The sequence below is a fragment of the Sprattus sprattus genome (assembly GCF_963457725.1).
Source record: "Sprattus sprattus genome assembly, chromosome: 1".
In the NCBI taxonomy this organism is placed as follows: Eukaryota; Metazoa; Chordata; class Actinopteri; order Clupeiformes; family Clupeidae; genus Sprattus; species Sprattus sprattus.
The window spans coordinates 37,612,750-37,637,239 of record NC_137920.1 but is presented as its reverse complement, the minus strand read 5'-3'; the positions used below and the strand labels follow the sequence as shown (position 1 = coordinate 37,637,239).

Here is a 24,490-nt window from a genome sequence, read left to right as displayed (position 1 = left end):
AGCCTCTACAGTTCCTCCATTTTCAAATGACGTGATCAGTGTCTGGGAGTGGATCTTCGAACTCAACAACATTAATCTAGTTCTTGCTTATTAAAGAGAATATACGATAAAGGGCGAGATTAACAATATTATCGTAACAATTCAATTAATAGCATTAGGTAAGGCTTGCAGAATGCAAAAGTCAGACAGCTAATAATCTCATTCCTTGATCAGTTGTTTGCAAGTTTACAAGTTTTGCAAACTAGCCAGAACGATCACCGTCAGGAATTTCCTTCTCCTCAACCAATACTATTACTCAAGTAAGAAATACAAAAATATATCCACAGACAAAATATACTCCAAGCATGAGAGGAGGCTCTTCATATGGGGACAGAGACAGGGACCGTGGACGAGACAGAGGGTAAGAAGCAAATGATACCAAGTTAACGTGCGTAAAATAGATGACTAGTGAAAGTTTGGCGAGTCGCTGAAGAATTCAACTCAGCTAGTCAAAGTAAGCGGATTTCTCGTTGAATACATCTACCTGATGCAACTCCGTATTCAAATAGTAGACTACCAACTAAGTACTGCATTAAGTTGTTTTGTCCCAACTATTCACGTTATTATCATAGTATGCTTTTTTTGGTAAGATGGTAAGTATACCTCACGATAGTAAATCATTTAGCGTTGAAGCTAAATAATATCATCTACAGCGGTTCTAAAGAGATTTAGCTACGTGACAAGTTGTTGTACTGGGCGTTACTGTAGTCTTCTCTCCACTAGGCCACGCTTTGGGTCCAGCAGCCGAAGGAGCCCCCCACCTTCAAAGTTTGGCAATCCTGGCGATAGGCTGCGGAAGAAGAAATGGAACCTGGATGAGCTACCCAAGTTTGAGAAGAACTTTTATAGCGAACACCAGGAGGTCCAGCGAATGACACAGGTGCTAACCTAATGGGAAATACACTTGTGGAATAATTAATGAAATAATGTATTTCTTCTTGTTCCGTGAATTTAAACTGCCTCTGGTTTTATTTGGTGCGTTTTTTATTTTCAGTATGATTTGGAAGAGTTCCGCCGCAAGAAAGAGATCACAATCAGAGGCTCTGGCTGCCCCAAACCCGTCATGCACTTCCATCAGGCCCAGTTCCCCCGTTGAGTATAAAGCATTGCACCCTCAATACTACACTCCAATTAACCCAGCCTTCCTCGTATTGACAGAAGCTGTTATATGTCCTTTGTTTTAGAGTATGTAATAGATGTGCTGTTGCACCACAACTTCAAGGAGCCCACTCCTATCCAGGCACAGGGGTTCCCCCTGGCTCTGAGTGGCAGAGACATGGTGGGCATTGCCCAGACGGGATCTGGAAAGACCCTGGCAGTAAGCAGTCAATCCTCCTCATACAAGTGGTCAGTTGGGTTTTCTCCGAGTCATCGGCCTATTCATGACATTGATGCATCTCATGTTGTCTCTGCATTGCAGTATCTCCTCCCAGCCATTGTACACATCAACCATCAGCCTTATTTGGAGAGAGGCGATGGACCTATTGTGAGTTACAACTACCTTGTGCAAATTCAGTCACGGCTGACGGTCCATTGTGTAGCTTTTAGTGGCATCTAGTGGTGAGGTTGCTGAATTGAAGCCAGCTGAACCCCTTCTTTTTATAAGCGTGTGCAGTACCTATGGTGGCCGCCAAATGCCATAAAAATGCGAAAAGCCCTATCTCTAGCCATTGTTTTGGTTTGTCCGTTATGGGTTATTGTAGAAACATGGCGGCACAACATGATAGACTCTGGAAGAGGACACGCTCCCTATGTAGATATGAAGGGCTTATTGTAAGTTAATGAAAACACAATGGTTCGTAGTTACAGGTACATTTATGAAAACATAATTATGAATACTGTATTCCATTTCTACCAATAAGTGCCACTAAAAACTACACACTGTGCCTTTAAGTGCTATTTGCCATCTCAAGATCAGCTCTTAGATCTCACTTACATCATGGCTTCTTAATCTGACACTAAAATCTGTAATCTAATGACATATGCAAGGAACCACCATTCTCTGTGTCAACGTCTTTGGTTTAGAGTAATCCCCTGTAGATTATGGGTATGGAAACTTCCTTGTTGTTTTGTGTTACTCGGGTTCCCTCTCTCTCTTTCCCTCTCTCGCCTTGGGGTCCACTCTCTCACCCTTGGGATTCACTCTCTCGCACCTCTGGGTTCACTCTCTCGCCCTTGCTCCAGTGTCTTGTCCTGGCTCCCACTCGAGAGCTGGCCCAGCAGGTGCAGCAGGTGGCCTATGACTATGGGAAGTCGTCCCGCACCAAGAGCACCTGTGTGTACGGAGGGGCCCCCAAAGGGCCACAGATACGGGACCTGGAGAGAGGTGAGTTGAGATGGCCATACATCTTTTATACATCTCATGTGTTCTTTAGTTGAAATGACATTCCTTGTCTATGTTTTGTATCGTTTTACAAACAAACAAGGCTGACTTCAGTCTTTTTTTTTATGTGCACAAACGACACACAGTAACACACACGTGCATATATAGTGGCGATACATTGAGTCATTTAGCAGACCAAGGGAGTAACCACGCATTCTTTGGCGGGGTCGTGTCCCCCCCAATATTGAGAAAATACCAACCTGTCCCCCCCAATATACAGCAGAAAATAAGTAAACTATGTGTTCTCCTTCTATGAACCCTGCAATGGATCGGCCTCTTGTCATGTCTTATTTATTTTCAATTTATTTCCGTTTGTTTAGAAAAACTAAAGTGTGTGAATCCCCCCTCCTAATTGTACACATGTGATTTCGTTTGAAACCACCTCACGTCATTCTGCGTTGGCATCGTTAGAGGATTTGAGGTTTCCTAAAAAGCAGAGAAAACTAGACCAGCAGCCAAGCATACGCATTTTTTTTCAGACAGTAAGTAACTTGATACCGAGCTAAACATGTAAGCAAATAAAACGAGTTTGTTATTGTTGTCAATATGCCTTTTGAGCTCCGCGAGTTTTTGTCCTAGCTTTATAAAAAGAACATCCCCAGAAATCTTGAATCTTCTTCTTTCAATAGTTCCATTTACATAAAATGATATTAAATGATATCAAATTATAATGGAAAAAGGTAGAAACCCTCAGGATGCCTGTGCAACTTTGTATGAACAAGTTCATATTCATGAGTTCATATTGACACATATTAACAAGAAGAGGTCAGCGCATGTATTCCCTTATAATTGATGGCACACAGGATGCAGCAGGGGTTGAGCAAGAGTCCTTCTGTCTGCGCTTTGTTGATAAAAACTTGCAGCCCAGAGATAAATTCATAGGCCTGTATCAGGTCACATCCACTACTGGAGAAAACATAGCTAGTGTAGCTTAAGATGTTTTGATTCGCCTAAATCTCCCACTTTCACAAACAAGGTCAAAACTACAATGGGGTAGCCAATATGTCTGGTAGGATGCAAGGTGTGCAAGCTGAAGCTCATCTCAAGAAAGAGCAGCCTCTTGCAGTATATATGTTCATTAAGGAGAAAGTCTGTCATTTGTTCAAGTACAGCATTAGTTGTTCTAATTAAAATATTTACATAAACATGCTTTGGGTATGTAGTCTTTTTCCATTGGAAGCTATCATATTTGCTACAGTAGGCTACTACTGGAAAAGCATAATTGTAATTGGTAGGTGTGTTTAAGGTCAGTAAACAGTAAGCAACTCACCAAAACAAAGTCGAGGGGCAGACACTGTCTCGGAGAAATTACACAATTCCTTTATTCAGGCAGTAGGCAATGCACTTAACACATTTTTTTTGTGGACCCCCCCAATGTCTAAACCATGGTTACGCCCTTGTAGCAGACGCTTTTATCCAATGCGATGTACAAAGGAGAGAACAATCAAGATACGAGCAATAGAGACCTAGTGTAACGATAAATACTATTTTACATAAGAAATAAAAAAGTGCAGGAGTCTAACTACTGTAAGTGCAAGTGTAAGTACTAGTTAGAGGAGATAGCATTAGAGGAAGGATAAGGAAAGGTAGAAAAAGGAAGGGTTAGGGAGAGGAAGTTAGGAAAAGAGGTGCTCTCTGAAGAGTTAGCTATCACACAACTTAAGACAACTTATCACAATATGATCAATAAAATAATGATCTCCTGATTTGTATTTGGTCAACTGGTTAATACAAGTATTTGTCAAAGGCATCATGCTTGGCTGTACCTGGTGAATAGAGCGACTAGTGTGCAAATCATGCATAAACATTCAGCAGACTCATGGCATCAGACTCATGACAGCAGACTCATGGCACTGCTGTGTTCTGTAGGTGTGGAGATCTGCATTGCAACGCCAGGTCGTCTCATTGACTTCCTCGAAGTCGGGAAGACCAACCTGCGGCGCTGCACGTACCTGGTGCTGGACGAGGCTGACCGCATGCTGGACATGGGCTTCGAGCCCCAGATCCGCAAGATCGTGGACCAAATCCGTGTAAGATGAAAGTGAAGGCCTTCTATAGCTACAGGTCAAAGTGTTATCTTAGCACTCAGAAAAAAATTATATGTTTTTGAGAATTTTGAAGCAGACTAGCATGTATCAATATCAGACATGGAAAACAACAATGCCTTTCAACAATGATTTCTTCATTCAAATCCAAGTACAATCAGAAAAAAAAACAAAGACTGAAAGAAAAGGCTGAGCAGACATCACACAGTTCAAAGTTCACAGTTCTGAATGTGTTGACATGTGTTCGAGGGCAAAGTACCAGAACATGCTTTTCAAAATGTCTCCTTCACCCACCATCCTTTCTCCCGTTCTCAGCCGGACCGACAGACTCTGATGTGGAGTGCCACGTGGCCCAAAGACGTGCGTCAGCTGGCGGAGGACTTCCTCCGGGACTCCGTGCAGATCAACGTGGGCGCCCTGGAGCTGAGCGCCAACCACAACATCCTGCAGATAGTGGATGTGTGCATGGAGACGGAGAAAGACAACAAGTGAGGCAGTCCAACTTTTTACAAATAACGTTTTTATTGTCTTCATGGCAACCATGAGTCATAAATGGCACAGAGTTAACATTGACAGGGGATTGGCTGTTGCCTTTGTTCCCCTAAAGGCTGATCCAGCTAATGGAGGAGATAATGGCTGAGAAGGAAAACAAAACCATCATCTTTGTGGAGACTAAGAAGCGCTGCGATGAACTGACTCGCCGCATGCGGAGGGATGGGTGAATTATCATATAGGCTACCCCTTACACTCATACACACACACATACTCATACACGCACACACACACACTAACCCTAACCCCTTACACTCATACACACACATACTCATACAGGCACACACACACACACACTAACCCTAACCCCTTACACTCATACACGCACACACACACACACACACACACACACACACACACACACACACACACACACACACACACACACACACACACACACACACACACACACACACACACTTACACATATCCCAAAGGCCTCTTTCACTACAGGTGTTTTCTCTACAGGTGGCCTGCCATGTGTATCCATGGAGATAAGACTCAGCCAGAGAGAGACTGGGTTTTGACAGGTCAGGAATGTGGTCCATAAAAGAGAAGATGATGCAATGATACAATAATGCACTATATCCAATACATCCGCATATGATCTACTGACATGGGTTACTATGGAAAGTGAAGTTAGGCATAGCAGCTGTTCTCTGTGCCACTCCTTTTCATTTTTACTGTTCTTTTTCTGTTGCACTTGCAGAGTTCCGTAGTGGCAAAGCTCCTATCCTCATTGCGACGGATGTGGCCTCTCGTGGGCTGGGTATGTCCTTGGCGGTGCCTGTGCTGTGCTAACATCATCTCTTTAACTGTCTTCCCACGTTACCACTACTCTCTTTTACCTTTTCACTCCTAGGCAAATGCACACACACACAAACATATACAGAAGACCTTCACTCTGTTACATTGACATGTAAACCATAGCATTATATTTATGCAGATGATCAAAATAATCTTAAATATGACATTCTCTCTGTTACTTCCAGTTAATGGACAGGAAAGTGGCATCTTATACTCATGTCATGTTTTATCTATGTTCTGCCCATGTGCTTGTTAACTCATCTCTTTAGTATGTGGCCTAGTTTAAGGAACCTGGTTATCTGCAGCAGTACCAAGACATAAAGAATAATTCGACCCAAGGCCATGGGAAAAGGGACTGGGGTGGGCATACTTTAAGGTGGGGGTCATTTTAATCAGCAAAGCACATCAACACTCAAATAAAACCAAACCCCTTCAAAACATTTGCATCCTCAAGCTACCGACTGAAGGAATATTTAGGAGGGGGATAAGGATCTTATGAGCGCTAATAACAGCACCAGTAACAGCAGCAGGGGGAGACTGAACCCCTGTGTTCATCGCCCTTACACCTTTCCCATTACCTCTGATCCCATCTTGGCCTCTCCACACCCGAACCTTGTTATGCCTTATCCTCCCTTGCAGAGCACTTTGGGAGCCACAGTTATACATATTTTGTCCATTACCTTTCTCTGTCCCTGATACATGTCCTTTTTGTCACACACACACACACACACACACACACACACACACACACTCACACACACACACTCACACACACACACTCCCTTCCTGTTTGTTTCCTATCCTGTCTGTTTGAGCCAATGCTTTATCATACAGCGCACAGCAATTCATGCTTTCATGCCCGCTATTCATGTCCAGCACTACCATTATATGAACATCTCAATATGTTGAGTCTCCAGGCCTCTATGACCAGTGATGGCCTCCTTCCTTCCTTTTTTACCCCCAGTCAAAACGCCACCCCCCTCCCCCCCAAACCCACATAGGAAGGGGACTGTCTGTTTCTTGTTACTTCCCTAAAAAAATCTTGTTACCTGACCAATGGGGTTCTCTCAGGGCTCACTGCTGGCCCAATCAGAGGTCAGAGGTCCCACTCCTCACCTGCCTCTGGTCCTCGTGTCTCTCACGTCTCCTTCAGCTCCCTCTGCCTAGAGCCTCTCCAGTCAGCAGCAACATTCCTGTTTGTGTAGAAGTGCCAGTAAGCTAACCAGCAGGAAAAAAACTCTGGATGTACAGTTACTTGAGAAGGAGCCATTGCAACAGGCTCATATTGCTGTTGAAAGGTCAGAGAGAGGCCAGAACTGTAAGTGGGTCTGTTGTCATGGAGCTGGCCAGAAAACAGAGGAGGAGGAGGGGGGTAGTGATGGATTGTGGACTCTACAAAGCCACAGCCTGACTGTATCATTGTTCTTTCTCCCCCCTCAGGCTTATCGAACGTCCCCAAACGACAGGCAGAGCAGCCGGGCACCATTTTGGGTGCCAAGACTGCCCCGTCCCTCTGCCACCCACCCAGAGCTTAGTGACTAGAATATGGTTGCCGTCTAAGCTATTCCCGAGTTCCTCCCCAAAGGTTTTGAGTTATACCAGAGCAGCAGAGATATTCAGACCTGCTGTCCTAGTTTGTTGGCGGTGACTGGTTATTGTTGCACTTGGATGTTAGAGTCCATGATTGCACAGGGTACTAGGGTTGACATGAAGTTAGGAAGACCATGTGCAGACCCCCAAAGACTTTTTACAGAATATGGAAGGTGACCACAAAAACCATATATCACAGTAGCCCCATAGGACCCATGTACGGTCTGTCTAGAAGCCCAGTGTGCGAAGGCCTCGGACAGACAGACAGACAGAGAGGGAGGGCTAAGAGTGCTGGTTCCGGTCCGCTCCGGATTGTGGAGGTCCTGCAACCTGGCGAGAGACGGGAAACTGGTGGGGTGCCGGTTCCGCTCGCGCCCGGAGTTGCTGGTGTTCGCCAAGGGTGAAGGGGGAGGTTCTTTAAAGGGCGGGATGTGGATCGGACCTCCCTCCTCCATCTTTGGCCCCTCCACGTGACCCAGCACAGAGCGGGGGGGGTGACTACCCGTGTAAAAGCATCCCAAACTCGGGTAAGTACTGAACTGGCCCCCTCCCTACTTTACCTCCCTCCCTCCCTCCCTCGTGTGTAGCACATTAGAATAAGCCTAGAAATGTAGTTCACGCTAAGTAGACATATTTATAGAAAAAAAGGAGACATTTTCTGTCCTGGGTCACAGCAGTATTGTGGGAGCCCCATATCCCATGTAATGAGAAACAGACTTTATGGCTTGTTTGTTTTTTTCTCCCCGTAGCTAAAAGGAAATGGTTGCGAATCCACAATGAATATTTGTCATTTTCACTTCAGCAACTGAGTTCTTGTAATTTTAGCTGTGGTATGTTTTTGAAACGCTTGTACTGTCTGTAGTTTTTTTAGAGACAGTGTGGAACAATGACCAAATCTGAAAAATAACTATTTAAATGTATTGCTTACATAAATGCCAGGACATTGGCAAGTTTTAATGGTTGCACAGTTGCCTCTGCAAAATTTTCCTTGGCAGAAAATCATGCTGGAATCAGTTTTTTGAGTGTTAAAGGTCTATGTGAAAGTCTTGATCTGCAAGATAGATTCATCCAGCCTTTTTTGGGGTATTGTTGAACTAATTTGCGTTCTCTTCAAGTGAAGATACTTTGGGCTAGATTCATTTCTGTAGGAGTATTTTCAACTTGGCCAGATATTACATGTATCTTGTATTTTGAAGTCGTTAACCATTTTTCACGTAAGTATTGCCAGAAATTTTGGACTTAGTTAATCATTTTTATAGTAATTTGTGGTTTGACCACAGAGATGAATTATTAAAATTTTCACTAAGTAGATTTTACTATCCAATTTAGCCTTAATAGTTTCAGTGATAAAAGGACAATGTGATTATACTCTAGATATTAGATTGATACAACTTTGCTACATAGCAACAGCTAAATCGCACTACCTGATTTACTTCCTTGCCATGGGGCAAAATGTTTTGTCTCCTCTTTGACTGTTTCTCTCTCTCTTCTTCTGTACCCCTCAAAACGGTGCCACCTCTTCGCCTCCACTCTTGGTTCCACCTCTTACCTTTACACTCACCTTTACCCCACCCTCCTTCCCTTCCTGAAGATGTGGAGGACATCAAGTTCGTCATCAACTACGACTACCCCAACTCGTCCGAGGACTACGTGCATCGCATCGGCCGCACGGCCCGCAGCACCAACAAGGGCACGGCCTACACCTTCTTCACCCCAGGCAACCTGCGTCAGGTGCGGGACCTGGTGCGCGTGCTGGAGGAGGCACACCAGCCCATCAACCCAAAGCTGCTGCAGCTGGCCGACTCTGGCCGTGGAGGAGGAGGTGGAGGTGAGGAGGGCTCAAGCTAAATTAATGCTACTTGGAGCCCTCTCCGAGCAAACCTAGGAGAGGCTCTCGTACGGGAAGTAAGAAAAATTAGTAGGTGCACGACAGCCTCTCCGAGGTGCTCGGAGAGAGTGGTTATAATCGGAGAGGCGTTCCCTGTGTCCGACTCTGTGAAATCGGAGGAGAATAAATTAGGCATCAGACTCGCGGGAAGAAAGATGAGGGAGTCAGGGTTGAGCATTTGGGTTTTGGCTTTAATATAATGGGTTTACAAACAGTGTTTTAGAAGCAGTGGGGTTTACAAAAGGGCTGTGGTTGGGGATTGTACACTACTGCAGTGGTGAAAGAGAAGAACATCAGAAAGCTCAGAATGAGTGTTTAGAGTAATAATTGAATCCATCAATACCAGTGTTATCATGGATGGCTGCAGTATTGGGACAAGTAGATAAAGGAGGGGTGAGTTGGATGCAGGGTGTGATCTTAAGTGTTCAGTGAAGAGGACTGATTGGTCTTAAGAGGTTCGGGGCAGAAAATGCTGACTGGCTAGGAGATGGGATTTCACTTCAGCCAGGGGGTCAAATGAAAAAGTTGGCTGAAGACTTGGGAAGAGGTCAGGCCTCAAGTGTGAATATGAGCCCTTCGGTTGATTTTGTTTCGAAGGACATTGTGATTAGGTCCATTCTATCAGGTTTTAATACCCCCACTAACCGTTTCCTCTTGTGCTTCTCCCACAGGTGGTAGGATGCGCTACCGTAGCAGTTTCTCCAACTCGGACAACCCCAACATGATGTTCCAAGATACATGTGAGCGGCGAATGCTCGGCGGCGCTAAGGACAGCCGTGGAAACAGCTCAAATTTCAGCCGTGATGGACGCTCTGGTGGCGGCAGTAGCCGCGGCTCCGACCGCTCCTCTTCCTCATCTTACAGGGGCCGGGGCAGCGGCTACAACGACCAGTTCCAGGGTTACGGCTCCAGGGGGGGTGGCTCCCAGTCCGGTGGAGGTGGAGGAGGCGGGCAGGAGCCCTCAGGGCCACCTCAGGGTCCCTTAGGCCAGCCCCCTCCCCCACCTGCCCAGGGCGGGTCTGGGCCCCAGCCCCTCATGGCGCGGCAGTTCCCCCCACTCCCCCAGCCCATGATGGGGTTCATAGGTCAGGGCCCTTACCCATTTGCACCACCTCCCCCTCCACCCAGGAAGTAAAGAATTCTTAACTAATGACAGATCACCCTAACCTGTTCCCACAGTTAGCAGGTTCCCCTCGTCCTCCCTCTTAGTGTTTATATGTGTGGACATGCTAACCGCGTACTCTCATTTCTTTTTTTCTTGATAATTCTGGCAAACAGTGGAGGACCAGAGGAGGTAAAGGCTTCTGTTTTAGACTTTAAACTATTAGGATGTGTTGTGTGAATGTGCTGACCAGTAAAGAAGCTTAAGTGTCTCTCCTTTGAGAGTGGGTTCTGTTCTCCTGAGCAACACCTAAGACGGTCAGACATGTTGTGTGAAAACTGTGAGTCAAAGAGGGAGTGGATCCTTTTGAATATTGTGAATTAAGTTGCTACATCTTGATCTTTTGTAATTTCTCAAAAAATGGCAAAATCATGTTTTTTTTCTTCTCTCTCTCCCAGTATCAAACCACCTGCATCCATTGTCTGTAGTGTGAGGTTGATCTCTCCATTTATTTAGTCTTTTATCATTTTATGACGTTAATCTGGGATTGAATAGGGTGTGTGACCCATTTTAGTGCCTGAGATTCGCTTGGAATCTTGATATTGTCTAAGCAGAGCTGCACTTGTCAAGCCTGCATTTTTTTTTCTTTTATACTGTTGTGCTTCTGAATTACAGGGTTAAATAAAGACTTTGAACCCATTCAGTGTCTTGAATAGTTATTTTGTATGTTCTTAAGTCTTAAATGTGAGACTGCTCCTAACAACACATGAGTTTCCATCATATTATTACAACAAATGTCATTTCAGTAGCAGGAATAAGAGGATGGATATGACCATCCAGACACTTGGAAAGTCCACCAGAGGCTTCTCTCTCCATCTGAATCTTGCATGCATAGAACACAAGGCTGCTTGTTTTAAACCCCCGAGAAAAAGAATAACTTTTATTTCCCTTAAATACATATTTGCACTACATTCTCTCCATTTTCCCTCCATAATGAATTTGCATCTTTGTATTTTTTTTTTTGGCAAATGTACATAATTGCAATACCGATACTATTTACAAAGTCAGAACCGTGATGAGATGGTGAGGGAGGGTGGTGAAGTGGGCGGGCTGTGTGCGTGTTGAAGGGGTGCAGGTGGGCGTATGGGGGTATTTGGAATGTGTTAGGTTGACTGCAAGAACGCCACATTGCTATGGCAACCAAGTGCCTTGGCATTCCTCCTCAAGCGGAAGCCATTCTACTCCCATTTACAGAGTACTTCAACTGTTCAGTCTCTCCTGGAGGGAAATCATTCATTCTCAGCCTCCCCAAGGCTGGGAAGACAGGCTCAACCAGACAAGGACAGGGAGGGGGGTGGGGGTACAGTCAGAAGTGCATCATTACAATAGAATTCTCATAAGAATATTCAAGGGGAAGATCCAGAGAGCCAGCACATGTAGGATGGTTTGTTTTCCGAGGGTGATGAGAGTTCCAAGTACTGTGGAGGTTATTTTTCTATTCTTTAGGATCTGGTATATTTACACACAGAATCTCAACCTTTTTTCCCTGGCCACGGGGCGCTGTATGATTAGTGTGTGAACACAAATACTTTCCCAACCAGAAATTACTAGGGAAGAAAAAAACAGACTGCAAACAGCTCTCTTCAAACTGGAATTCCAAACTCGAAGACTAAATGTGCGGCTTGTATCTATAAAAAAAAATTAAATAAAAGAAAAGGACATGAAACCGAATCAGACTGAACCTAGAAATGTGAAAGAAACGTGTCAGATCAGGCACATACGGTAGATTTTCAAACAAGAATTCAAAATTGACGGCTTGCCTGGTCGAGCCCCAAGAGGGGGGGGGGGCTTCCTTTGGGTGTCAACAAGGGACGTGCAGGAGGTCAAAGGTTAGAACACAAAAAGGTTTGCATGATTCCCCCTTAATGTTCCTTCTGAAGACCCGGTGAGATACTGCTGTGTTTTGTCTTTAAGGTGAATACAACATAATGTAGAAGAGTAACAAGAAGTCAGTATTTGGGAGGTCATGTGCAAAACAAAGTGCATAACAGACAGAACAAAAGAAGAAAAAAAGAAAAACAAATGAATAAAACACACAACAGCTGAAAACAATATGCTTAACTTCAAGTCCTTGGTAAAGGGATAGTTTGGATTTCCTTTGTAGAAGACTGGATGCATGTTATATCACAGTAACAGAGACATTATCCACTCACGGTTGTGTACTACGAAACCTCACTGGCTCCACTATGCATGTCTGCCACTATGCAACTGGTAAAACTGAGACGACTGAAGCCTTCATTTCATTCTATAGTAGATGACGACACGGATGAGTAAATGCTGGACATAAATGCAAACAATCTCACACACACACACACACACACACACACACACACACACACACAACTTCATGCATGCACACACACGTTCTGTTTAAAAAGGCCCAACTTAATTGCGCGGAAGTCAAAGCAATGGGGTTGTTGTTGTTGTAGTCGGTTACATTTCCACACAGCTAAATCAAGTACAGTGTTCAAGCAGAGGAACATGGCTGATTTCATGACCGTCAATCATTTGGAATGAGTATAAAAAAAAAAAAAGAAAGAAAACAGACACACTAGATAGACTCAGACAGATAGGCAAGAGGCAGAGCCAAAGAGACCGCTGTGGGCAATGAAAACGGGCTGCAGATTCAAAAAGCAGGACCATCGACAAGAATATTGTATCAAGTTCACGCCATCAGGCAAGAGCAGTAGGAAGCAGAAGGGGTCGTAGGTCAAACAGGAAGCAGGTCTGTCCTTCTAAAGGTCGCCCCAGTTCTCCGGGGGTGGAAACTGTTCAACGTCCCCAGACTCATCATGTGATTCTTCTCCTAGATCGAAGGTGAGCTTGTACCGCAATCGAACTTTCTCCTGCAAGATAAAACCAGATACATCACTGTAAACGCATCACGATAAAGAGGCCCATGAATTATTTCACATCTGACACTGGTAAACAAATGCTTTAAATTAGAAGTAATGTCAATAACAAAATGGGAGATATACACACACACACACACACACACACACACACACACACACACACACACAGGAGACTGCTATGACAGCTATGCCCCTCAGAATCTGATGTCTTCAAACTGGACGTCAACATAAGAAACAGCTCCGACAGGGCAACTAGCTTTGGCAGGCAGCATACTGGCAGACACACAAATAGATAATTCCATTCCTTCTCTGAGTCACCGGTTGTGCCGTTATGACGGGTCATGTGCCAGACAGTCATTCCAACCTGTGGTAAGTGTGCCCCCCTTGAGCCCCAGCACTGCCCTACCTTGTGGGGGTTCGCCAGCAGCAGGACTTGGGTGACGGCGGCGGGGGGGAGGATGGGGTTGAAGGCGGGGAGCTCTGTGCCCGACGGGGGCTGCAGCTTCACCCTCATAGTCTGTGGAATGAGAGCGAGAGAGAGAACATTGATGAACACCTGGGTCCCCGTCACACCCTCACCCTCAAGGCGACAGTATTGGTCCTGGAAATGGTGCTTCAGGAAAAGCAGGATTGAAGCGGGAGTGTGACTTACAGAACCAGAAAGACGAGGCAAAATACTAGTCACTTCCAGGATGTGAGAGAGAGAGATAGTTACACACTGCATTCCAAATCAAGCTCACTATGCTCACTCTTACGTTCGTCTAATGCTTTGATGTGCCTGCCACCTTTAGCAAACAAAACATGATTGGCTAAATAAATGCCCAATGGGCGTACCTTTGATTGAAATCCAGCTAGAAATAGCCTGGTGTTTTTTTGTTTGTTTTTGTACCCCTCACTCGTCTTTTTGCCTACAATGCTACATTTCAGTACCGAACACTTTCTTCTGGTAGTCATACCTTGGGCACGGCCGACTGGAGGCGAATGTTGGTGATGGGTATGGGGGCGGAGGATAGCATTGAGATGATGACCACTAGCACGTCCGGCCGTGACGGGGGACTGTCTCGCGCGTAGTGAAACAACACCCGCAAACTGTGTTTGTCAAATATCGTCACAGGCAACACGCTACCTAAAAGCATACAAGAACGTGAGAGAGAGAGAGAGAGAGAGAGAGAGAGGGAGGGAGGGGGGGGGGGGGGGGGGGGGAGAGAGAGAGAGAGAGACAGTTCAGTTTTACTTACAGCAATAGGTTTAAGTTTGCATTAAGTTGACAATAATTAAGTGACAAAAATAAGTAACTGACACAATAACCAACTGACACAATAACTAACTGACAACAATAACCAACTGACAAAATTCGATCCATCTGAGCCTGACAGTCCACTTGTATTGTATTGTAACATTGATACCATCCACACAAGACCCACAGTGCAAATGCTTTAGATAGATCATCTTACTGGGTTTGATGGACTCCAAGGGTACATTCACATTAGCTAAGGAAATATCATTCTGGGGTGAAGAGCTAGTGGTCAAGCCTAGCGAGGGAGCTCCAATGCCAGCCTGAGAGTCCAGGAGAGTCCCAGGCTGCTCGGAGGCCAGGGTCAGGATGGGACTGGGCGTTGGGCTGGGGTTCGTGATGGTCTTGGTCTGAAGGTCGCGGAGTGTGGGTCTGGAGTGAGACTGAAGTTTGTCCCTTTTAGAAAAAGACAAAAGAAACATCTCTTAATTTGATTCATTTAAATTTAAATATACATACAGTGGGGAAAATAAGTATTTGAACCCCTGCCTATTTCGCAAGTTTGCCCACTTGAAAAGAAATGTGTGATCTATAATTGTAATGGTAGGTCTATTTTAACAGTGAGAGACAGAATATCAACAAAAACATCCAGAAAACTGGATTTTATAACAGTTATGAATTGATTTGCATTTGTTGCGGCAAATAAGTATTTGAACCCCTAAGCAAAACATGACTTAATAATACATATACACATACACATACACACAACACCTAACTGAGAAGATTTGCAATGCCCTGCTAATCTATGAAGACAAATCAAGCAATTCTGGTCAGAGAGGCAGATACTCCTCCTGAGAATGGCATCTGTGCTTCACTTTAGTTTGTAGCCCTAATCTGATCTGCAAATGCCTACAAGGCTTGGCTAGCTGCATCTGGTATTATTTTAAGGCTAAGAGTACCAAACAACACTGCAGCCAGGACAAAGGGCCTTGAAGACCAGCACTAAGACTAGACAGAGGTTCTCCTGCTCTACGATAACAGATGCACAGGAGCCATTACCATTTCACCTGCTGGCTCTCTGGGGGAAGGGACTGCTGCAGCAGCGTCTTGCCCAGCAGGTCCAGCTCATCCAGGGCCCTCGAGGCAAGCGGGGCCACGGTCGCTGGGGCCGCAGGTGCTGCCGTCACCGATGGCAACAGCACCGCTGCGGGCGCCACTGGGGCAGGTGTTTCGACACTATCGGAGGACTGAAGAATGGTAAAAGCCATCTGGTTATGGTGAAATTCTTCTGAAAGTACATTTATATTCAGCAGCACAAACTATATGCTTTCCTGACAATGTACAAATGTACTCCTTTTCCGCTATAACAACATAAATCCATTGATATTTATCAGGTATTTATCAGGTAAAAATCAGATGTATCCTTTAAAAGTGTTATGTACAACGTTTGATGCATACTACACCGCATTACTTCTGTATTGTGTGTGTATCTGTGTCCTCACCTGAAAGGAGTTCCATGTTGTGGCATCCCCAGACTGGGAGGCCAGGTTAGAGCTTGAAGGGGCAACATCAGTCAAACCTGATGAAACAAAGTGGACAACCCATTTAAGAAATAAGTCAAACCCTGGTGCAATTTAATGCTGAGTGTAAACTACACATGTTGTTGTATCTGTCTGGTGTGTCTGGCAGGGAAACGGGTCAGCCAGAGGTCGATGGCGGTTACCTAGCGACATGAGCTCATCATCCAGCAGACTCATGCCAATTTCCTGTGAGGGGGTGGGCTGAGAGGGGAATTCTGGGACAGTCGGAGCAGAGGGTGAAGTGTCCAGGCCTGACAGGTCCAGCAGAGCAGTGCTACTTCCTGTATGTGTGTTTGGGGGGGGGGGGGCAACAAGATCCTCAGGGTCACTACTATTTTAACAGAATAAAATGATCTGTAGATCACCAAACCCATGATCATCAACAGAGACAAAACCAGATACTTCATTGCTGGGTATTTAGGATATAATATGGGGTATAATTAATATAAACATTAAATGTATTATATATTTAAGGGTCAACACAGATCTCAATAGCTTTGGCAGGCTCAGGCTAAATGAGAGATGGCACCCTGACCTGTGAGCTGAGGCATGGTGGAGCTGTCCCCGTTGACCTCCTCACCCTTCACCAGCTGCCTGTAGAGGTTGATCACCTGGGTCAGGCTGTCATTGGCCTGCAGGATCTCCGCTACAGAGGACCACCAGTGCAGTCAGATACTAACAGTCACCTCATCTTAGCATTCAGATACACCTCATCATAGCATTCAGATACACCTCATCACAGATACAGCTCTTCTTAATCAGGTCATGATGAAGGGACTTTTAACATTTCATAATTTCCAATAATAATTCTTAATACTTCTTTAATTCTCTTTAATTCTCTCAGCACCTCTTACCTCTTACTTACTCTTACTTTTTTTTCAAAATGTCTTTTTAGACCCAGAGAGTTAGGAATGGTGGTCCTTACCTAAGGCCTCGTCGTTGTCCTCTGTGTCGCTGGCTAGACGGAACAGTGTGGGCCTCATCTTCTCACAGCGCTGGTACAAGTCCTACACACAGACACACAGACACACACACACACACACACACACACACACACACATTAGACATGCACTTTCATCCTGTTCACACTGACAGAGGCAGTTGCATCATGGGAATTCACTTGCTCAAGCCACCACTCTCTACTGAGGGGGCAAGATCATAAATTAAACAACTTTGTCATATTTAAACACAAGCACAAAAACAGGATACCACATACATCCATTGAAAACGTGCCTTTTCTGTGTGTCAGCACAAACAAGTTACAGCCGCTGGCGAGCGTCAACAGCTCCGTTTGGCGCCCTCTTTTTAACAAGCAAATCATGACTTTTAACGACATAATAAAAGGAGTCGAGTCGCTACAGGAGAGCTTTAATGATGGAGCTGCCTTGGCTTTGATTTCACTTGTCGCTAATTATCTGGTGGCTTCACACAAAAGATTACAAACCGTTTCCATGGGAACTCTGACCCCAGGGCCACTGTTAAGCGCACTGCGGATGCGAGTAGCTGTTGGTGTTGAGGTAATTGGTACCGATGTGTGTTTAGATGTATGCGTGGCGTGCGTTGGCACAGCGTGTCGACAGCATGTAATGTCTGAGGGATTTTTTGTTTGTGGGAGAGTTGTGAGTGTGTGTGTGTGTGTGCGCTTGTGTGTGTTGTCTGATATGTGTTTGTAAGAGATTGCTGCGAGTTTGTGTGTGTGATGTTCAGTCCATGCAATTTCTGTGTGTGTGTGTGTGTGTGTGTGTGTGTGTGTGTCGTCTAAGTAATTTGTGTGTGTGTGTGTGTGTGTGTGTTGTCTGATATTTGTTTGTAAGAGATTGCTGCGAGTTTGTGTGTGTGATGTCCAGTCCATGCAATTTGTGTGTGTGTGTGTGTGTCGTCTATGTAATTTGTGTGTGTGTGTGTTGTCTATGTAATGTGCTTGTGTGTGTGTGTGTGTGTGTGTGTGTTTGTTTTGTTTGATATTTGTTTGTAAGAGATTGCTGCGAGTTTGTGTGTGTGATGTCCAGTCCATGCAATTTGTGTGTGTGTGTGTGTGTGTGTGTGTCGTTTATGTAATTTGTGTGTGTGTGTGTGTTGTCTATGTAATGTGTGTGTGTGTGTGTGTGTGTGTGTGTGTGTGTGAGTGAGTGTGTATGTGGCCATCATGAGCCCCTGCCAACCTTGATGAGCTCCTCGTTGTTCTCCACGCTGTCCTTGCTGTAGTCTCCCAGGAGCTGAGTCAGCAGCCCCACGCTCTCCTTCACCTCCTGGATGGCGTTGACCCGCTTGGACACCTTCTCCATCCGCTTCTGGTCCTGAGCAGGGCCAAAACAATGAATGAACACACATGCCGACAGGAAGTGAACCGGATGCTCTAGCTAACATTTACACATGCACTTAATGCTGTGCCAACACCACAAATAAACAAGTTCTATCACAAAACAAACGTAAGCAGTCACGCATGTTTAGTCCTTGGGGTGAAACATCATTGTACTAATTGCCATGCACTGCGCACAAACATCCTGGACTGGGCAGCTTTAATGTAAGAATCAGAGGGTGACCATTCTTAAAGACAATACAACAATGTAACAAGGACCAGGGGGGGGCAACAATGAGTTAACACACACACACACACACACACACACACACACACACACACACACACACACCTATGCACAAACACACAGCATGGGGCCCACACAGAATAAGCAGTAGCTACAGCCACTTACTTCCTGCACCATTTCCTTGATGAGTTTGTTGGCGGCCCGCAGGTCCTCGGGGTGAGTGCTGTTCAGCAGACGTGCCAGCATCTACAGAGAAGGGGGGCAAGCAGGAAATGAGTGGGGTCGGGATCGAGGGGTCAAAAATTAGGTTCCCAGCAACACGAGGTTGGTGACCTCGTCTCAGCACAAGAATACATTTAAATGACACCCTTGAACTGCGAGTACTCTTGTTCCGACACTGAGGTAGAAGGTAGAGCTGGAATACACAAAACAGGGCTTAAACAATAACCACTGTTCATATACAGTACATCCGAACATAAACCAGACGGCTCGACGAAAACCGCTGGTCTTTATCTGTTCCCAATACAAAGTAACTGGTGATCGGGTTAAGATACGTGATGAAGAGAGTGCCTGAAACACTGACACTTTGTAGATCAAATCAAGATCAGGTCAGGTGTCAGATTACAGCCACACTGCCTCAGTACCCGGCCTGCCTATTGGGATTTCTTAAGGCAAATGCAGCCAGCAGAATGCGAGTTAAAATAACGTCCAGGTCTATAATGAAGGTAGAGGAAACAAAAGGATGCTTGTCATATTGTATCAAATGTCATTGGTCGATTCCATTATCAAATTAGCCATGTATTCAATGAGCTTCAAACCTACAGGGAGGCTGTTAATGAAATCAAATGCTTTTCAGGCATACAGTATGGCACTAAAGACCTTGGTAAGACGTTTACATCTTCCACTAACACTTTTGACGTATTACAACTTTAAAAACTTGCACTAGAAACAGTCACGGCATAGTACTGTGAGGCCTTAAAGCCACACTATAAAGGAATGTACCATATGTTGAGGTGTGTTTTTGTAGACAACTGGAGTATGGTCATGTGAAGGGCAGATAAACACCATCCGCCCACACTATGCCCTATGTAGTTCTGTGGTCCAGGATGGACCACCCTGCGAAAATGTAACTGGTTGCATCACCAACTACATCGCCAAAAGACCTCAGCTTGCACAACAGCAAGTGTATATCAGTGCCAACTCTGCTGTTGTTGCCGCTTGCCATGTTTCTGCATGCCTTTTGGCTAGTTAGCCCACTAGTTGTCGACCAAAACTCCTTTCTGCTGCTTTAAGTGATTCCCAAGACATACTGTTGGCAAATGAGAAGTCTCAACCTGTTTCCAGTGCTTGAGCTCCCCTTACCTTTGACTTCTCCTCATCCTCAAAGATGGCGTTCTTGGGTCTGGCTGTTGGTAGTGGGAGGGGTCCATCATCAGGAAGTGCAGGGTCCTGCTTCACAATGCCTGGAAAGGAAAATGGGTTTCCAGCCACTTAGAGCACGCTGGTAACATATCCATATTTTCTACCCGCCAGCAGTTCACCATGGGAGCTTCTGCAAGTCTTTGTTCCCATTCAGGTATGTTACATGTACACATAAATGCATACACACATGCACATACGCATAGACATATGTACATTCATTCAAATACTTCAATCGAGTTGCAAACATTTCACTTTTCTAACTGAAACGTGCTTCTAAACATTTTTCCATCTAATACAGAGGCAGATTTTTGTCAGCCCATCTGCAGTACTGGCCTTTTACTCTGCAGTACTGGCCTTTTACTCGGTTCTGCTGACCTTCTTATCGCACACTCTCAGTTAATTACCACAGCGCTAAGCTCACCTTGCTTCTTCAGCATCTGATAAGCATCAGAGATTTTAGTCTCCTCTGGCAGTGCCAAGGTCCAGCTGAACATGACCTCCAGCACTTTCTTCTTCACGGGTTCTGGGGCACGAGAGCCTAAATACTAAACAGTTGGAAACAAAACAAAAGACTTCAAGCTAAGATATAGGCACAGGGGCCATATGGCGCATCACTATATAATTTTGTCATTTGATATCCACCATTTCCTTGGCTAGGAAAGTAGCTGAACTAGAGCTGTATCAAAAGAGCCTTTTTCATATGAAGAACTGCACTGAGATGGAATATAAACATCAGCAGTCAGACACAAATTCTCCTCATTGGCAATGAATGCACAAAGTGCCATGATTGGATAACATGACTGATGCTGGCAGCACACCTCCTTCATGACCTCTGATTGTTGCAATGATCATCCCTCATGTAAGCTCAACTGCAAAATGATCATCGAGGGATTCTCTGTATCTTCATTGCATTTTCAAATTCAAGGCTTGTCAGCTGAGAGCCAAGTGTCTTCTGGTGTAAAACCTCACGTCATATGACTAAATGAACAACGCTCATTTCGACTTGCAGACTGGTTAAGAAACACTGGAGATAGGTAACCCTTGACAACCAAGCACAAGGAGAGAGGACCATGTTTTCATGTGAACATTAAGCCAAAGAGGATGCAGAGGTGGGTACCTTGGGAGAGACTACTTTGATGAGTTCGTTCAGGAAGCGGAACTTCCCCACCTCACTATGGAACCTTTTCCCACAGCTCTTCATGCATGTTTCTAGAACCTATGGGAATAAAGTTGCAGATTAAGAAGTGTATTCCAGAATGATGTTGGCCTTACTGCTTTTAACACATGACTTGTCGTAGAAAGTGCTGCGTTATACCTCATTAGAAACTAAACTATAGTATATTATTGACTAAATCAGACCACAAATAGCAGTATGGGAACATTAAAGTATAAGTTTTTTAAGGACTAATTAAATTAAATATACAAAAGACAATGAGGGTAGCACAATAAGAAAAACAAAATATCTTTAATAATATTAAACACATGAAAAAAACGAACTAACAGAAAATAAACATGTAATAAACTTAAGAACCAAAGCAGTGCATATTAGTTAGTAAGAAAATAATAGAGAGAAGAGCTTTTCAAAATGTGCCAAGAGACTCTTTGAGCCTAAAATAAATCTGACTCCCTCAGCACACCACAGCTAAAAGTTGACATTCTGCATTTTAGTTGAGCTGACCAGTTGAGTCACTTCCATGTCACTTCCGCCTCAGGGGCAGTACGTTTTCCATTAGAAAAAAAAAACTGTCACACTAGGTTGGCCAAATTGTCGTTGTCAAAAAACAAAAGACCTTCAACTCCTTCTGATATGACTCCATAGAGACAATAATGATAATCTATGAAACACTACTGCACAGCTTCTAGGTCCAGCCATAAAAATCTTACCATAAGTGCTTGCATGGCTTCCCACTCCTGAGGCGACTGGATCTTGTGGGCCAGAAGCCTGGTGGCCAGCTGAGGACTGTAGAAAAAGCAGGAGTCACGCAAAGGACACTGGGTGAAGAGTGGGTCTGAGGCTGCACTGTATCTGCTTGTGGGTTACACTCAAAGCCACTTTAAATCCCCTTTTATACTTGCTGTATGCAAGGCCAAGAGGAGTCTCTCCACAGCATTCGACAGAGAGGACTCTTTGATAAAACTTTAAAATGCTTGGTGACAATCTAGGTCGTTTCCTTGCCTGTGGCCTTGTACAACTAATTCTGTACAGTAAACAAAACAGATTACGGCATGCACCATACCAGCCACTTAACTCGCATATCTTCTACAGACAGCAACATCTGCATTGTCATAATGCCAACTATGACTGATTTCAGCCTGGCAGGATTCCCAATATGATTATTGGTGCTATAGATGAAAGCATTGCTCTCACTGAATATACGCAGACTCACCCGTCAGGTTCATTATTCAGTCGTTCACAGAAAGCTTGAATGCTCTCCCAGTCAGTCTCTCTGTTGAGTGGGTTCGTAGCTTTGTCTAAAAAATGTTTGATACATAAGAACAACAAAACTAATGTGAAACAGGTAACATGCAGTGTGAACTGGAGAAGCATCGGCCTGCTTGTTCAGTTTTTATAACATGAAAAGGTGACTATGACAGTAAAGCCAAAACGCTTTCACAAGAAAACTGGGCTGTATTTGTGTTTGTTAACCGAGTAAATTATGTTAGACCTGGGAACTACAGCTTTTCCGTTTGCAGATCCTATGATACCAGTGTAGCGAAAACGGTCGTGAATGCAGTACTCAAGTTTATAACAACGGAATAGCTTACTAGAAGAAGAGATTAGAAAATAAAAACGCTAATACTGTCAGAAAGTAAATGTTTACATTATTGACCATTGGAACATTAAAGAGCTCTGTGCCAATGGTACAATGCTAACCATACGACTTTAAAGGAACTGGAATAACGCATCTTTAAATCAACACCTAGAGTGGTTCATTCAGGATCCTCATATTAGCATATACGACCATTAATCAGATGTTATTTTCCGTCACACAATTGTACTGTTAGTATTGTATTTCCAACCAATTTTAATGATTAGCGTTGCTGTTAGCATTATCTAGTCAACTTTAGCTACAAGTGACTCCTCCCAATTCTCCACACTGACACATAAGCTAGACACTGGCTAAGCATTTAACGTTAGCTAAACGGCTAGCTGTCCTCCACGGTTACTTGCAACGGTCTACCCGGTACTGCTTGAGTAATGCCACGTAATATAAATTAGAGGACTTTCTAAACAAGGTGCATTTCAGACGTTGGTAACATGCGATTAACTGTACTCCTACGAATTTCAATTTGTGGAGAGGTGATGGTGTTGTTTGACAACACAGCTCGCTAGCATTACCGATGAATGTAACGTTAACTTAGCACTTTGAGGTTGCATGCGACTATGGAGGAAGTAACCTGTCTGTAGACAGACTAACACAGACACAACACAGCCCTAACGTGTCGGTAAAGTTAATGTCAATCATGAGAAAAGTTTTTTGTGCAATCGCAAGGGTAAAAACTCCGTATGACTCACTGATGCGAGACTCCAAGCTCCCCTCGTCTGGCGGCGCCGCCATCTTTCGGGGATTCCTTCGGCAGATCGACAGTCTCGCGATGATTGCTAGACTCGGATCTTACGCAATGGTGGTTTCATGAACTTTCTTTGGATGATAAAAAGAAAACTGTTACAGACAAGATATATTATGTGTTGATAAAGACACATGTCGTCAAGAGGATAATTGTTCCGAGAGAAAATTGTCTGTATCCTACATTGAAAATATTTGCTGTCACCTCTTGCATACGTCATCATGACACACTGGCATATTTATATCAATTTATGTTTCATTGTAGATTAAGTGCACAGTATATTAAGGGTATCAGTTATGCCATTATCAGGCTTGAACGCATTGGTTTGAAAGCATTTATAATTTTTGGTATAGTGTAAGCAGGCCTATATGGTCCTCATTAACAAATGAACGTTACTAGACCATTCAATCATTAATTTGGCTTAATTGCTCCGTTTACAGATAATTTAAGGAACGAGTCTAGGGTCTAGCTTCAAACAGTCATGGTCTATAATATTCACTACAGTGGTAGTAATACACAAACAATAATCCCCCGTTCAAAGAGATTACTGCCGCTATCGTCTGTCATTGAGTTCACTCGGCCAGTCACGATTGCACGACAGCCAAGGCGGCACGTTGCAGTGACGTTGTAACGTTAGTTCCCAATGCCTATTCTTCAGAACATAGGGGAAGGTATCCACGGATTGGGACAAAGATTTATTCTGCTAAAGACTCTCTGAAGGATGACAAACTGGCGAATTTGGATTTACTGTATTTGGAACCAAGTCAACCTTAACCAGGCTGTTGTGTTGAGCTAACACAGCTAGTGCTAGCAAGCT

The 24,490-nt window shown here is 44.3% G+C and overlaps 2 protein-coding genes across 3 annotated transcripts; one reads left to right on the top strand and one right to left on the bottom strand.

Annotated features, from left to right (window-relative positions):
• The first annotated feature begins 36 nt into the window (after positions 1 to 36).
• LOC308371697 (putative ATP-dependent RNA helicase DDX17) lies at positions 37 to 11,105 on the top strand. 2 transcript variants are annotated; one of them, XM_080846684.1, is made up of 13 exons: positions 37 to 400; positions 763 to 919; positions 1,034 to 1,130; positions 1,224 to 1,357; positions 1,460 to 1,525; positions 2,224 to 2,365; positions 4,292 to 4,452; positions 4,783 to 4,955; positions 5,075 to 5,185; positions 5,488 to 5,549; positions 5,729 to 5,788; positions 9,008 to 9,244; positions 9,976 to 11,105. In XM_080846684.1, the coding sequence occupies exons 1-13, from the start codon at positions 345 to 347 to the stop codon at positions 10,437 to 10,439; spliced, it is 1,920 nt and encodes a 639-aa protein (XP_080702810.1). In that variant the 5' UTR covers positions 37 to 344; the 3' UTR covers positions 10,440 to 11,105. The 2 variants fall into 2 exon arrangements, with proteins under 2 accessions (XP_080702810.1, XP_080702809.1); XM_080846683.1 differs by having other exon boundaries at positions 1,224 to 1,525.
• A 294-nt stretch (positions 11,106 to 11,399) lies between these two features.
• On the bottom strand, positions 11,400 to 23,663 carry gga1 (golgi-associated, gamma adaptin ear containing, ARF binding protein 1; the record flags this gene model as incomplete). The annotated part of the gene is made up of 17 exons (XM_080860857.1): positions 11,400 to 13,312; positions 13,728 to 13,838; positions 14,278 to 14,447; positions 14,776 to 15,011; positions 15,615 to 15,802; positions 16,058 to 16,134; positions 16,279 to 16,416; positions 16,671 to 16,781; positions 17,061 to 17,142; positions 18,298 to 18,432; positions 18,847 to 18,927; positions 20,044 to 20,144; positions 20,525 to 20,648; positions 21,221 to 21,319; positions 21,988 to 22,063; positions 22,491 to 22,575; positions 23,621 to 23,663. The coding sequence occupies 17 exons, from the start codon at positions 23,661 to 23,663 to the stop codon at positions 13,202 to 13,204; spliced, it is 1,968 nt and encodes a 655-aa protein (XP_080716983.1). The 3' UTR covers positions 11,400 to 13,201.
• Positions 23,664 to 24,490: the final 827 nt, after the last annotated feature.

What these genes read in the sequence shown, in the direction of transcription:
- LOC308371697 (XM_080846683.1), top strand. Translation starts at nt 345, where the DNA reads ATGAGAGGAGGCTCTTCATATGGGGACAGAGACAGGGACCGTGGACGA. An exon ending in AGATCGTGGACCAAATCCGT is followed by an intron (nt 4,453 to 4,782) that starts GTAAGATGAAAG and finishes TCCCGTTCTCAG; the next exon opens with CCGGACCGACAGACTCTGAT. An exon ending in GAGAGACTGGGTTTTGACAG is followed by an intron (nt 5,550 to 5,728) that starts GTCAGGAATGTG and finishes TTGCACTTGCAG; the next exon opens with AGTTCCGTAGTGGCAAAGCT.